At 41.8% G+C, this 14,168-nt stretch overlaps 1 protein-coding gene across 4 annotated transcripts; it reads right to left on the bottom strand.

Moving 5' to 3' along the window:
- Positions 1-8,402: 8,402 nt before the first annotated feature.
- On the bottom strand, positions 8,403-13,877 carry LOC147620914 (uncharacterized). 4 transcript variants are annotated; one of them, XM_086825183.1, is made up of 8 exons: positions 11,612-13,877; positions 11,189-11,308; positions 10,862-11,056; positions 10,655-10,755; positions 10,179-10,263; positions 9,937-10,050; positions 9,147-9,332; positions 8,403-9,027 (listed from the first exon to the last, which is right to left on the bottom strand). In XM_086825183.1, exons 1-8 carry the CDS (start codon positions 13,517-13,519, stop codon positions 8,938-8,940), a joined length of 2,799 nt encoding a protein of 932 aa, XP_086681309.1. In that variant the 5' UTR covers positions 13,520-13,877; the 3' UTR covers positions 8,403-8,937. The 4 variants fall into 4 exon arrangements, with proteins under 4 accessions (XP_086681309.1, XP_086681310.1, XP_086681311.1 ...); XM_086825184.1 differs by having other exon boundaries at positions 8,786-9,027; positions 9,157-9,332; positions 11,612-13,656; XM_086825185.1 differs by lacking the exon at positions 8,403-9,027 and having other exon boundaries at positions 9,194-9,332; positions 9,937-9,989; positions 11,612-13,656.
- Between the last annotated feature and the right edge of the window lie 291 nt (positions 13,878-14,168).

Raw genomic sequence — 14,168 nt, 5'->3', positions numbered from 1 at the left:
CTCACAAATGATGTTTTTCCAACCTTGTCTTACTAGGAATTTTGGTGTACAATCATACTACATATGCTTGTGAGTGATGCTCCTTTGCAATAGAGAAAATGATGTAGAGTGGATTCAAATCTCTCTAAAAACATGGAGTGGTTCCTTTTTTTATAAATTCAACGTTTTAAGTCTAGTTCAGCAATGCATAAAAAACACATTAATGTGAGGGTTTAATAACTTGTGGGTTAGAGGTAGCCACCATACAAGCAGTGTCACATGGGCTTTAGTGATGTATATATGGTTATGATGGCTCACCAAGCTTCATGGTCTTTCATGCCTCAGGTTGGTACTATTCAACCATGAACATGGTAAATGCTCCAAACAAAGCAAGGTTTCAAATAAGAGCTCAATATTTATGATCCATGGACATGGTCTAACTACTCCGAACAAAGCAAGGTTCTGAGTAGGCGCTCAATAATTAGGTGGGCATGTATATTGTTACTGAATGGTTTTCCATAACTTTGGCAAGCTGAATGAAGCTGCTTGGTCAAAGCTACTCATGTACTCATGTGTGAATTAATGACACCATGGGCAACAGGTCTTGGTAGAGTCAAAGTCATATTGTGCTTAACATCATATTGTGCTTGTTAAGCTACGTTATGAGACATAGTTTATCTAAAGCAAACAATCTGTTCCATCATGAAATGAGTGACTTCGTTGCCCAAAATTTATGTTGCATAACAAACAAGTTTCCACTCCATTTCATGTGGTGTGTGCATGTGTGTGTGAGAGGAGGGAAACATTTGATTAACATTTATGAAAAACCCAAAGGGTTTGTGAGACCATGCAAAGCATGTGTGTGCGTGTGTGTGCGCACGAGAGAGAGAGAGAGAGAGAGAGAGAGAGAGAGAGAGAGAGAGAGAGAGAGAGAGAGGGAAAGGGAAAGAGAGAGAGAGAGAGAGGTGGAAAGGGAAAGATTTGATTAACATTTATGAAAAACCCAAAGGGTCTATGAGACCATGCAAACCATGTAATATTACCATTCAAACCATGCGATATTACAAGTGTTGCCATGAACAGGCTAAAAGTCAAAACATGAAGAGGATAAAACCAATAAGAGTGTATGCGTGTGCTTGTGTGTGTGTGTGTGTATGTGTGTGTGTGTGTGTGTGAGAGAGAGAGAGAGAGAGAGAGAGAGAGAGAGAGAGAGTGACACAAACACAGACACAATCGAAGAGGATCCTCAACCTAGTACCAACCTTTCAAACTTCACTCCAAGTTCATTCGAAGGGTCTTCCTTTACATGGTCCTCTAACCACTCTTCCTACAAATTTTACTCTTGTTACATCCACACCCAATCCGTGCTAGAGAGTGCTAGAGAGCCAAGAGAACAGCATGAGTAAGTGAATCATAATCCAAAGTAGAATTGCTAGTGGAGTTCATCATCATTTCTTGTTCCAATGTCAAACCATTAAATGTCCTTAATCTTGTGCACTTGATATATTTTAAACTATTCATACATTTCAACAAAAAAACCATCACTATGAATCTCACACCCATCATGCCATAAAGAGAATGGCCTTACAATAGGTTCTACATGGTAAAAATGCCTATGATGTCTTGAGATTCAATAAGTTTAATAATTAAACCCTAATCTTACCTTGGGTGAAACATTAAAAAAAAGGTCTAAAAGCTAGTAGCAACCTACCTTGGATGAAACATGACCTTGACTCAACTTCTTAGTGCATATAGCCTCACATGTTGCCAAACACCATGATGTTATTTTACAAATAGATCAAAAAAAGAATTAAACCAATGTCATCATAACAAGACGAACTTTTAAATGTGAAAAAAATTTGAATTGACTTGAAATGAGCAAGTGTCTACATCCAGATAATTTCTTGTTGCGACCCACCCTACCCAAGAGGTCGTGGGTTCGAGTCCTCAATGATACACCCCACATTTCTCCACTTTTCGTCTCAACTGTTTCCCTCATTTCACGACCCACCCTACCCAAGAGGTCGTGGGTTCGAGTCCTCTATGATACACCTCACATTTCTCCACTTTTCGTCTCAACTGTTTCCCTCTAATTAAATTTACCTGTTTACCTTTCATGTATGCTATATAGTCACTATCGTTTCCTAGTTTGAGGCCATTTCCCTTGCATAGATATCAGCCATTTCTGTTTCCCTTTTGTCCAACCACGCATCAAACCTCTTCACTAATTTTAGCTGAATAGGAGGGTACGTTGGCTACACAAACATGTCATTCTAGATAAAGCATAAAACAATCTGCCACAGCTTGCAAAAAACATCTAATATAACATAAATTTAAGCTATGATGATGCAAGGGGCTGCAGATATCTTTGTCGAATATGAAACAATATTTTCTCTAGCTCTTGTATATCAACAATAAGGGCCTGCCGCCGTGCGTAATTCTTGCACCATCTGAAATGGTAGTAGCAATTATCCCATCCAACTAAGGAGAAAAGCCACATCAAAAAGTTCTGTTGAGGGCGCTGCCCCAGAATTGTGTAGACTTGCAACCCTGCCGCATGAGTAAAATTCCGCAGCGCATCCGTATAATATAGATAAGGAAAAACCAGAAAAACCAGTGCATTTTACCGGTTAAAAGATGGCACCACTGCATTAGGTGTCCACGTGTGCATGTGTGCATTCATGTGCAAATAAAGTGCATTGCATGCCCCACTCCGGGGTTGTGTGCAGGTGCACACGTGCATGTGTCTGCATGTGTGTCGGGGGTTGTGTGCAGGTGCATATGTACATGTGTGTGTGGGTGCATGAACCTGCACGGGGGCCCTTGTGCATGCGTGCATGCGTGCATGCGTGTGTGTGTGTGTGTGTGTGTGTGTGTGTGTGAGAGAGAGAGAGAGAGAGAGACCTCGATTACAATTGTTCCAGGACGAGCAAAAATAAGGTTTGTGTTTTGTGACCCATGGGGAACAATAAGAATATCCTCTTCAACGACAGCTTGAACCTGTAACATAAACAATTTGTGTGAATAAATGGAGAATCCATCATTGATACCCGAGTATGTTTATCAAGAGAACAAAGAAAAACAGAGAACAGGAAGCTTAAAAACACATCATGAGATCTGAACACATCACACATCAATATCATAAATTTGGCACAAACTGAAGGTGTGGGAAGGATGAACTTTCTAGCCCACATTGGTACTAAGAAGCACTAGTGGGCTGTACCCAGGTGTGCCTCTTCTAGCTCACTCTCTGTCAAAGCTCATCATCTGGTTCTCTAGCTCCATTAGAATGTCCACTAATACTACATAGATGAAAGTAACCCAAGATGGCAAGCTCTTAAGCCAATCCACATCCTCCAGTCGCATTCAACCATACAAGATAGCATTCTCAACACCTAGAGGCTCACACTTTTCCCACACCTGTCCACCTTAGGAAGTATAAAAATTACAGACGATTAATCAGTGGCCAGGGATTTGCAAATACTATAGCCTGTGCATTTTTGAAGGTACCATCATCACACTCACGCACTATCATACTAATTCCAAACCTCAAAAAACAACGTAGAATAAAGTTCTAGCTTGGCAATGAAGGCATATCTCAATGACTGGGAAGTCTTCTGCAGGGCATTTGACACAGTCCCACAGGTATGGTTTATCTTCCTGCAGAAGGCTCTTAGCCTTTACTTCACTATCTTACATTTGACTTGTTTGCAACTATAACTCATGTCACATATTTGTTATCACAACATGGACTTCTATCACTCACTCACACCTACCTTTTGTCAAAGCTTGAATTATTAAAACCACAAAAGCAAAGCTTTGAGAAGCTTAAGCTGATTAGCTTCTGACTGAAAGGTGTAGAGACCTAAACGTATGGCGAACCTTGAATGCTTTAAAAGAAGCCAGAACTCACCTGGTCACAAAAAGAGCCAACTCCACCAAAGCTCTGCTTCACAAAGATGTTCAGTACTCTGTGTACTGCTTCTGCAACCTGCAAGAGTTCAATGTCTTGTGCCGTAAGCTAGAAAGGTTACACATCTTTCCTGAAGGGTTAAAAAAACTCACTTCATTTCTTCATTACTATCGTGTCTTTTATAGAGAAAGCTAGACAAAGTACCAGCTATGAATGATATGAATGATATGCTCAGAGCCGCACGTGAGAGCATTCGTAGCGCTCAGGATCGCGCTAAAACTTATGCGGATAAAGGACGAAGAAAGGTGACCTTTGCAGAAGGTGACTTTGTATTCCTCAAGGTTCCTGCGCAGTCAGAAACCATGAAAACAGGAAAGTGTGATAAACTTTCTCCGAGATATTGTGGTCCTTTTAAAATCCTTAAGAAGATTGGGGACGTAGCATATAAACTTGAGTTACCGGAGAGTTCTCAAGTCCATCCTGTCTTCCATGTCAGTAAACTGAAGAAATCAGTTCACGGGTTAGAGAACGCAGTTTCTCCAGAGATTTTGGTGGACTTGATAGAGCCACCAAAGATACCACATGAACCTGAAAAGATTCTACAGTATCGTGATAGACAAACCCGACATAAAGTGTACCAGGAGGTACTTGTTAAATGGACAGATAGGGATGAGGAGGTAGCAACCTGGGAACGTCGTAGTGCAATTTCCAAAAGGTTTCCCCAGTTTGTTTTCGAGGACGAAAACTCTTCTTAGGGGGGGGTAATATCACGTAGGCTGTAATGCCTGTGACCGACGGCAGACCGGATGGCCATGTCCGGGGTTCAGTGGGAGAGGACGCCCATGCGGAGTCATGGGCGGCCAGGCTAGTGTGGACGGCAGGCCACACACTATATAGCCTGGGGGATGAGGGGCAATCCTCATTCTTCCTCTATGGCTGGGTGGTGAGCCAGAGGCCGTCCCCTCTCGTGGTAACGCCCGTAGCGGCGTTACGGATATCTAACACTGTGCAAGTGAAAGGGGCTCTTCTTATCAGCAACTCAGTGTTCCTCTGATAAAACTTGATTTCTTGTAGAGCCTTATGTCCTTGGCGCATCCTTCTTGTTGTGTTGGTGTGTTGGGTGGCGAGGTTGGGACTTTCTTGGCTTGAAGAGCTTGACCTTTCTATGCTTGCATGCACTTGCAGGAATCTCCTCTTGGTCTCTCTCATAGTCTGAATCCTCTCCCTCCTACTGTTGTGGTACATGTGTATCAAGTTCCTCCCGGGTAGGTAGGGAACCCTGTCTTGGTAGTAGGGTCTTGCCACCTGTGATGCTGCGCAACATAGGAATATTTTCACCAACCCAGTTAAACTGCTCATCATCAGCCTCTCTGTCTTGATCTCTGGGGTGGTTGCATTATTGTGGCGTCTTCTTCACGCGCTTGCTCCCACTAAAAGGGCTTGCATATGTGTACGTTGGTGTTGTTGTGGGAGGAGGGTTGGACTCTAGTGATCCCATTGGGCGTGTCCTAGAATCCAAGGGGTCACTCTCTTTCGTGGTGTCGCCAGTATGTGGTCGTTAGGTGCCTTGCACTCTGTTTTGTGAAGGCATGGTAACACGTGCGGTGTTCTTGGTGCGTGCCATATCCATGTATGACTATGCCTATTATGCTAACGTGGTGATGTGCTGGTGTCCTTACGTGGAAGCCTACATAGATCTTGAGCTCAAGCTCTCTAAAAAAGTGAAATGAAAATAAAGTGAGAGAAGGAACTATTAATAGTTTTTTTTAAGGGTTAAAAAAAACCTAACTAAACTTATTTTTTTAGCCTTATTACATCTAGATTTGTGCTGGTGCATGCACAACCCAATGCCTCCCTTGTTTCCTCATTCGTGCACGCCAAGCACCATGCCTATGGGGAGCATTGGTCTGTAACCATTCAAGCCGAGCATGACTTTTTGCAGCCTTGCGTGCCTCTTGCGCAAGCTTTGATTGTTGGGCCCGCTTCCTAACCAATACCCTTCCAAAGGTTGTACGATAAAATCAATTGAACATCTCTTGTAGTAGATAGTTTGTCACCTCCATGTCTTGTATTTTTGAAATAAATCCCTCTTGCTTTATAATGTGATTTCTCCACATGTCGAGCGATCCATACTTGTTCATAAAATACGCACATGCGCATAAACTATGTGCTGCATACATGACAATAGAATTTAATTAGAAAAAGTCCAGGTTAAAACACGAATTTATTTTTTTATTGTACAACTTACCATATAGTGTGTTACTTTACTCTCTCCCCAAGCACCTACACTTTTGGTGAATTCTATAATATGTTGTTGAAATGATGCTTATTCTTGGGCAGTTGTGCTACTTTGATTCATAATGCAAACCATGTTATTGAAATTTAACCAAAGCTGTTTGCGCATATTTACAAGATCTGGCATTGGACAATCTACATTAGTGGTGATTGCACATAGGTCTCTCCAGAGTCCCCATGTCTTCTTTGAATTCTATATGTTTGCTGGCTTCTCCAAAAATCTCCTTGTCTTTGCTCCAGTCATGGAGACCTTTTGAGCAACCTCGTATGACATACCAAAGGCTTGCTTATTCACTTCAATTTTCACGTTTTCGCTATGGCAGTCCAGAGAATTCAAAAGATGCTCTAATTTACCAAGGGCTGCAACTTTCCTCTCTTGTGTAGGCATTGTGAATGCATAATCGATATGGCACTTAAGCAATTGATCAAAGATTCTCATGAATGCATGAAGTGTGTAAAAGTGAATATTCTTTAGTGGAAAATTAATGAATGGGGCTCTAATTTGAATTCCTATTTGGTTCTTGTCTCCTTAAACCTCAATAAAATTAGTCTTAATTCTATAAAATTAGGAATCCTTAGAGGGCCCTTTTTATTCTCAAATGCCCCCTAATGTGAGTGTGTGAGAGAGTGCATTTATTGTAAGAGCACTGTAACTTTGTTTTGTAAAAATGTTGGACTCTCTTTGCTTGCTTCTGTGAATGTGCACTTTCTTGTTTTGTTTTGTAAAAATGTTGGCTAAGCCTTTAGAGAACCAAGCAATGAAGCCCTTGACTAAGCCTTCAAAAAATAAGGTGATGAAGATTTGAACTATATCTCACTGTAACTTTTGCATGTACCTGAGTTTTCTTTATTGTAGGGGTGATGCCTGATTGTGTTGGTTGTCTGAACTCTGATGATATAGCAATGAAAGAATAAAATCCGTTCTCTTCATGCCTATCTCCATCTTCTTTGTAATGTAACCCAACTCATATATGCTCTGTGTAGAGAATAGCCTGTCTCTTTTGTCAAAAAGGAATAGTTTTTGTAGAGCAACACCTTCTAGAGTTCAGTTTTGTATCACACCATTTGTACCATCTAAACTACACTTGCATCATGTGTTTGTAGGTTAGTGAATCCTATGGTGTATGGTGCACACTGGCTCACTCCAGTGGACTAGGTTCAATTCCCAACAAGGCTATACTTGCAAACACAATGTTAACTAACAACTTTCTGAATTTTTGCACTCAAAATTGTAAAGCTTGTACACTTTTGCATCAACTAGTAATCAACATGCTTTCTGCATAATACTGATGCCTCAGAGCTGTAATAGAATAACATGCTATATATCTTCTTGATTACAATGTGCTAAAATGCTGTAAACCAGGGTATGTACTTGTAAACAATGTTTTTCTTAATACTTTTCTTGCTTCCTTCACTTCTAATACATCAAGATTTATACTATGTAGATTTGTTTATTCTAACAAATTTGCAATCTTTGTCTATCTTCTTTGCAAGAAAGTATCAAGATTAGAAAGATTTGATCAAGAATCACTTATTGTTTTGTTTTGTGTGTCAAGATTTGATTTTAGCATAATAAACTTTGCATAATTCGTAAATTGCTCTGTTCTGCACTGTAGATTTGTACCAATCTTTGAAAATCTGTATTATTTGCGCATAATCTTGAAATCTGCACTAAGATTTTGCACACTTTCTTAAGATTGTATCAAATTTCTACACACAGCAATCTTGATTTATGCACAACAATCTGAATACTCTGCACAATCTCTGCACCACTCTTTGAAAATTACAAAACGAAATTTTTACAAAATTGCTTCTGCAACCAAACTTCTTGCAAATCTGCTCTAAGAACTCCAAGATTTTGAAAAATATGATAGAAATAGAGGCTTAATGGATTAATAATTGGAACAGTAGGCTCTCTAAGCAAGATAACATGCAAGAAAATCCTTCAATATTGGTTGCTAAAATCTCTGTAAACCCTAATTCAAAAATCAAGAAAATCAAGATTAAAAAGGTCAAGAAATCAAACAATAAAGTGGATTAGGGTCTGAAAACAGTGTTTAATGCCAATTCAAAATTGATTAACATAAACTTCTTTGCTAATCTTATCAAACAAGAATTTAGCAAATCTGAAAACTGTGTGAAAATCAATTTTAAAAATGATTAACACTAATCAAGATTTAAAAATGCATTACAGATAATTGCATTAACAATAATCCAAAAATGATTATCATTAATCAAGATCAATAAAAATCATTTTCAAAATTTGCATTAAGCATAATCTAAAAATGATTATCAATAATCACTCCCTAAGCAAGGATCTAAGCCAAGAACTCTAATTCTAGGGATCTAAGCCAAGAGCTATGATCCTAGGGATCTAAGCCAAGAGATCTGATACCAATGCAAGAGACTAGGGTTGGCCACTCAAAGCATGGAGTGACAACATGGGTGTGGGTTACCATCCTCACATCTCATATGGGAGAAGTTCACCATGAAAGCTTGGGTAAGAGCACCAAGATGACATGAATGTTTATAGAGTGAATATGATAAAAAAAGGATAAGCCCTATGCCTCATAAAGCCCAAGCCCCCCCAAAAGTACACATGTAAATCAGCTTGTCTTTTACCTGAAAAGAAAAAAATCTCAAACCTCTTGTAATACCAATATCCTCAAGAAGCACAATCGTCAGTTTTGAACACAACATAATGCACTTATGCCACGGGGTCATTTAAGAAGCCACATGGGAATGTCCCCTTATCTAGCCAAGACTTCAAAAGTTGCAGCATTGTTGTCCCATCCAGGCGAAGATTTCGAAGCACCAACAATTAGATAGTTATCTTTGGCCTGCACCACAAATACGTCATACAAGGCTCACACTTCCATATTGCAGAGATTCCCAAAAAAACAATAAAGACCAGGGCAAAATAAATTGTGATTACAAATTATTGAGTAGTATAAGTGACCTCCAAGTACATTCCAGTGTAGACCGATTGGATGTGCACCCTCGTGCCTTTTCGGGTTATATAAAACTTCTCCCAGTCTCCAGGGAAGTATTCCGCGGCAATGACATTTCCTCCGGGAAAGTGAGCGCTGAAGTACTCAGATGAGCCCGTGCGAATAGTACAAACTTCATTTTTGTGTAGCCGAATCTAGAGAAAACAAATAATTCCTTAATGTGAGTTTAATGTTTGATGCGGAAAAATTAGCATGCAACCTAAGTTTGTCTTCTATTGACGCTTAGGTGCTTGAGTCATCTTTTTCAACTTCAAGCAGCTCAGCATATTGCATACTGCAGAGATGGTGACCTACCACGTCATCTACAGCATTCAATTTGCTGGTTACCAGATTAGATATTGATTGGCAGGTTCACTATCGACCATACGGCCAGGAAATGTTCACTTATGGGGTTTGCTCGCCCTTGCACCCATCCTCTATAATCCTTTTTCAAAGCTTATTATGCATTGAATGTACGTGACAAACACACACACACACATACAAAAATCCGACCTTTACTGTATTTTTCACCGGTTGGAATTTCAAAATCCCGGCTAGATTTCAAGCTCGTCTCGAAGAAAACCGACGAATATTTAGACATTTCAATGTAAAAACCAGCATATCCTTCAAATTTAAGTGATAAAACCGAGATATAAACAACCATGTTCTTTTCTCCATTGGTTGGAAAAAATGTATGTTTTTTTTGTGAGAACTACACAAAAGGCTATAAGGTAAGTTAAACTGAGAAGAGCTTATTACCATGAGTCTTAGACCATCTAGTGCATCCGCATTCCGCATTTGAACTCGCCCTCCTAGGTGAGAATACACATAGGTTCCGAGAGTCACAGATTTGAGGGAAATTTCGTCTCCATCCTTATTAATTAACATCATAAAACATTTGTAAAAACACTAATTAGGCACGAGAAAGGAAAAACACCAATTATTTACACACATTGTTTGTATATATTCTAACGGAAATAAGGCTAACTAAAAGTTCTTACATTAAAACTGATTGAGGGCGCACGTACTAGTCCGGCGACCGGCTTTGACCACTCCTCAATGGTGTATTTCTTGGTCGGCGATAATCTAAAATCACTCACATAGGAAGGGTCACTAAGGTAAAGCTTTAACTTATGAATAAAGTAATGGTCACACACGGCTCAGTTATTAGTTACTTTAGAGCCTTCTCCATGTTCACACGCATGGCTCGATTGTACTATTCCAAAAAAGGCTCAGTTATTAATTAACTGGGCCGGCGTGACCATCACCTAATGAAACATAACGATTCATTTATCAGATCTCTCCTCTCTCTCTGTGTGTCAAGCTAAGTGCTTGTGACTCCCGCTTATTAAGTTCAATCAACTGTGTACTAATGACGGTGATTTGAAGCTACGTATTACTTTAATCACACTATTAATGATGCTTTGTTAACTAAATTCTTTAGCTCTCGCCATGATTAGCTTCATGAACTGCATACCTATAGCTTTGGTCGATCTCAAAAGTCGCAGCATTGTCACCCCAACTAGGCTCTGATGAGGAGACATAATCAGCAGTGACCGGGCTGACCTTATCTTTTACCTGGACTCACAAGAAAGCACCTTATCTATACCCTTGCATTAATGAGCATAGGGAAGGCTGCAATTATGCACCACCTTCGTAATTAAACGATCGATCGATCAATTACCTGCAAATACATCCCATTATTGGCTCTGATGTGCACCCTTTTGCCATCCTCACTTCGTGTAAAGAAAAACCTCTCCCACGATGCAGAATTACCATGCGCTGAGGCTGTGACTCTACCACCTCCTTCAGAGTGGACCATTACGAATTGGCCATTGAAAGCCCGAAGACTAAAACCTGTATCTCCATGCTGCGTGATCTGGAGGCAAGAGACCAAATAGCATTTGCATATCATATTTTTCTATGAATTCACACTATACGAAAAAACAAGAGGAAAGGGGCACCTTTACCACAAGGGAAAATGTCCAACATTCGTTGTGTTGTTGCATACCTTGAACCCCTCCCAACAATCTGAGACGACAGCTTTTGCTATCAACAAGCCTCCACCCCCGTGTTCCGGTGTAATATAGGTTTTCAAAGTCACTGACTTCAGGCTGATCGTCGATCCATCCTTTCAAGCAAACATCAAACAGAGCAATAATGTTGGGATGGTTGAAAGACCAAAACTGAACGACCTATTGCTGGGCGTGGGTAGTTAGTTAGGGGACAAATCTTAACTTGAGGTTGTTAACTTGGGATATATCTATATTCACCATAAGATGGAGACAACAAAAGTGAAGGGCTTCTAACTAACTTTACCTTTCAATCTAATTAATCTGTTTGTGTGATTGGTTGCATTCAGTTTCAACACTTACACAGAACAGAACAGGCAATATTATCTCTATAGGTGGAGTGAGTAGGCTTAGCTGCTTACAAGAAGAAAGAAACCATCTCGGTACGGCCATGGCTCCACCAGCATCTTCATAACTCGCAGCTCATATGGGATGTCATTCACTTTGCTGTATGCACAAGGATACTTCAGTTCTTCTTTCCAGAGTTCTTGCAAATCTGCCCAATGGAAAAAACCAGCATTTGCACGGGCTCGGGCACCATTCCATAGCCATTGTGGCAGCCTCAGGAACGGTAGCTCTCTTACAGGGTCCGGGCATTTGTGAAGCGTCGCAGTTAGGTGCCGGAGAATTCGGCAAATCTCGGAAAAACAACCCCTCCTTTGCGGTTCTGCATGCCACCATGCCTCCAAGCAATGCTTCAGGTAAGGAGGGCACTGGTCATCGCTGAGTGAGCAAAGATCAGGTCTTAGATTTTCAGTAATGATCTTGGTGTATAAATCTTGCCCGGGAAACTGCAGGAGGAAAGGCATCTTCCCTGACAGAATCTGAAAACACAGCATGGCAAAGCTATATACGTCTGCAGGGAAGGTGTACTTATCGTCATTAAGTACTTCCGGTGCTCTGTAGTAGCCTGTGCCCATCTTCTTGGTGTGTGTAACAAAAGGGAAGAGGTTAGCTTTGGAACCGCCAAAGTCAGCTACCTTGATTTGGAAGGTTCTGCTGCTTCGACCTGCACATGATTGTGGGATCGAGACAGAAGGTCCCTTCTTAACAAGCACGTTTGCAGGCTTGAGATCTCGGTGAATGAGACCTTTAGAATGGATGTACTCCATGGCCTTGGCTATCTGTAGCATGATGCTCACCTTTTCCGGCAAAGTTAACTGTTCAAGCTCGCCTCTTCCAACAAAATATGCGTACTTAGGTCTCGATGGCAAGGTCAGGTCGTCCACTGTGCCATCCATGAGCTCCATGAGTAGGCCACCCTTCTTCTCATCTTGCAAGATGCACGTGACTTGAAGGACATTTGGATGGTGAAGACTTTCATATATCTGTGCTTCTGGAGCGAACTGTGGAACACCTCCGCATTCTTCGAACTCTTTCAGTGCGTATGTTGCCCCTTGCCACTTAACCTCCTTCACAGTCACCCATCCATCACAGAAAAGGGTCGTTCCAGCAACCATATCTCCATCGAAGCTCAGATTCAAAAGCTCACAGCCGCCACTCACACTGCCGCTCTGCATGTGAGAGAGCTTCCTCCTCAGGAATTCTGCTACCTTCCGCTCGTTACTCTCTGCTGAACTACTTGCTTCAGTCTTTAAAGTAAGCCTTTGCTCGAGCCCCTTTCTTAGAAGCTCCACATCACGTTTTCTTTGGCGATCCAGCACCAGATCGTCATTCAGGGCAAAGACATGAGGTCTTCCTCGATCCATGGACCAGAACATTGCGGGCTGCCTAAGTTGCAGCTGATCCGCACGCCGCCATGTTTGCTCAAGAACAACGCTTACATCTGGTTTCTTTTCCAGAGAAAACAGGATAGCGTCCGTGACAGAATAGTATGCCAGCAGGAAGTCGTGGAGATGGACATCCACAGCATCTGTATCGAGGCCCAACATGAGGGCTCTCATCAGGGGCCATGTGCTCATGTGAGTACTGCAGGAGGTCTCCTGCTCGTCCACCTCCTGCTCACAGCATGCCACACTTTTGATGAAATGGCGGGCATCTTTCAGGCAGTTCAGGAGCAGGACAAGAGCAGGTGAGACGCACGAGTGCAGGCGGGTGGGATCATGGAGGTAATATGTGGAGGCTGCGTGATCTAGCTGAGAGGCCAGCTTCAGGTGACCTGTTTGAAAGATCAATACCAGGGCTTGGCAAGTGTGGCGATGAAGCCATGACAGTGCAGCAGAAGCCTGGATGAGTGCCTCTATTTCCTGCTCGATGGCGGCCTCAAGCGATCCAAGAGAGGCCCACACATCCTGCTGCTCCTCTACCATGATCCAGCCGGCGTCTGTATCTATATGTATGTATAGTGCAGATCAAGCCGAATGCATGAAGCAGCTAATCATGGAAAGCATGGGCCATTGTGCAAGCAGCCAATCATGGAAAACATTGTAGTATGGAGATCAAGAATGCATGAAGCGGCTAATTAATGAAGGCACGGACCATATATATTGGTGCGAGCAACAACTAGTAAAGGGAAGGTGTTGGAGGATATAGAGCGTGCTCACGTGGAGCATAGTAGCACTCCTAAGCTCAGTTGAGGCTTAAGCCGCCACTATCCAGGCTTAGTTGATTGCAGGTGTAAGCTTGTAAAAATACCTCCAAGTGGGGGTGAGCTCGACGCTTGTCCCCAAAAAGCTTGAAAAAAATGAGTTGGTTCAATTAATACCACAATTTGCAGCGTCCCACCCAGGGGCTGGAGGGTTTGTAGGAATGGAGTGTGAGGTAGGAATACTTTCCAAGGCCCCATGGTGCCTTGGGGGTATGCTAGCCCGCGTCAAGGAATATGCATCTATGTGGGGATGAGGTACAATGGAGCGGTACGGACCCATGTTAGGCACACGTAGAAACATTCACGTACCGGGTAGGCACATTAGGTATCTCGCGTTGCGAGTGAGGTTCCGAGATGCCAAGTGCCTCCGA

Source organism: Cibotium barometz, chromosome 31, assembly GCF_041138505.1.
Source record: "Cibotium barometz isolate CiBa-2024 chromosome 31, ASM4113850v1, whole genome shotgun sequence".
NCBI classification, from domain to species: Eukaryota; Viridiplantae; Streptophyta; class Polypodiopsida; order Cyatheales; family Cibotiaceae; genus Cibotium; species Cibotium barometz.
Note: the sequence above shows the minus strand (reverse complement) of the source record. Positions and strands in the feature narration are given on the sequence as shown.

Bases quoted from the DNA above. Each gene is read 5' to 3' on its own strand.
- LOC147620914 (XM_086825183.1), bottom strand. From the start codon at position 13,519: ATGGTAGAGGAGCAGCAGGATGTGTGGGCCTCTCTTGGATCGCTTGAG. The intron at 10,264-10,654 runs GTATGCAGTTCA...GAGTGATTTTAG, and splicing joins GAGATCGACCAAAGCTATAG to ATTATCGCCGACCAAGAAAT. The intron at 9,333-9,936 runs GTAATAAGCTCT...TGTTTTCTCTAG, and splicing joins TAGATGGTCTAAGACTCATG to ATTCGGCTACACAAAAATGA.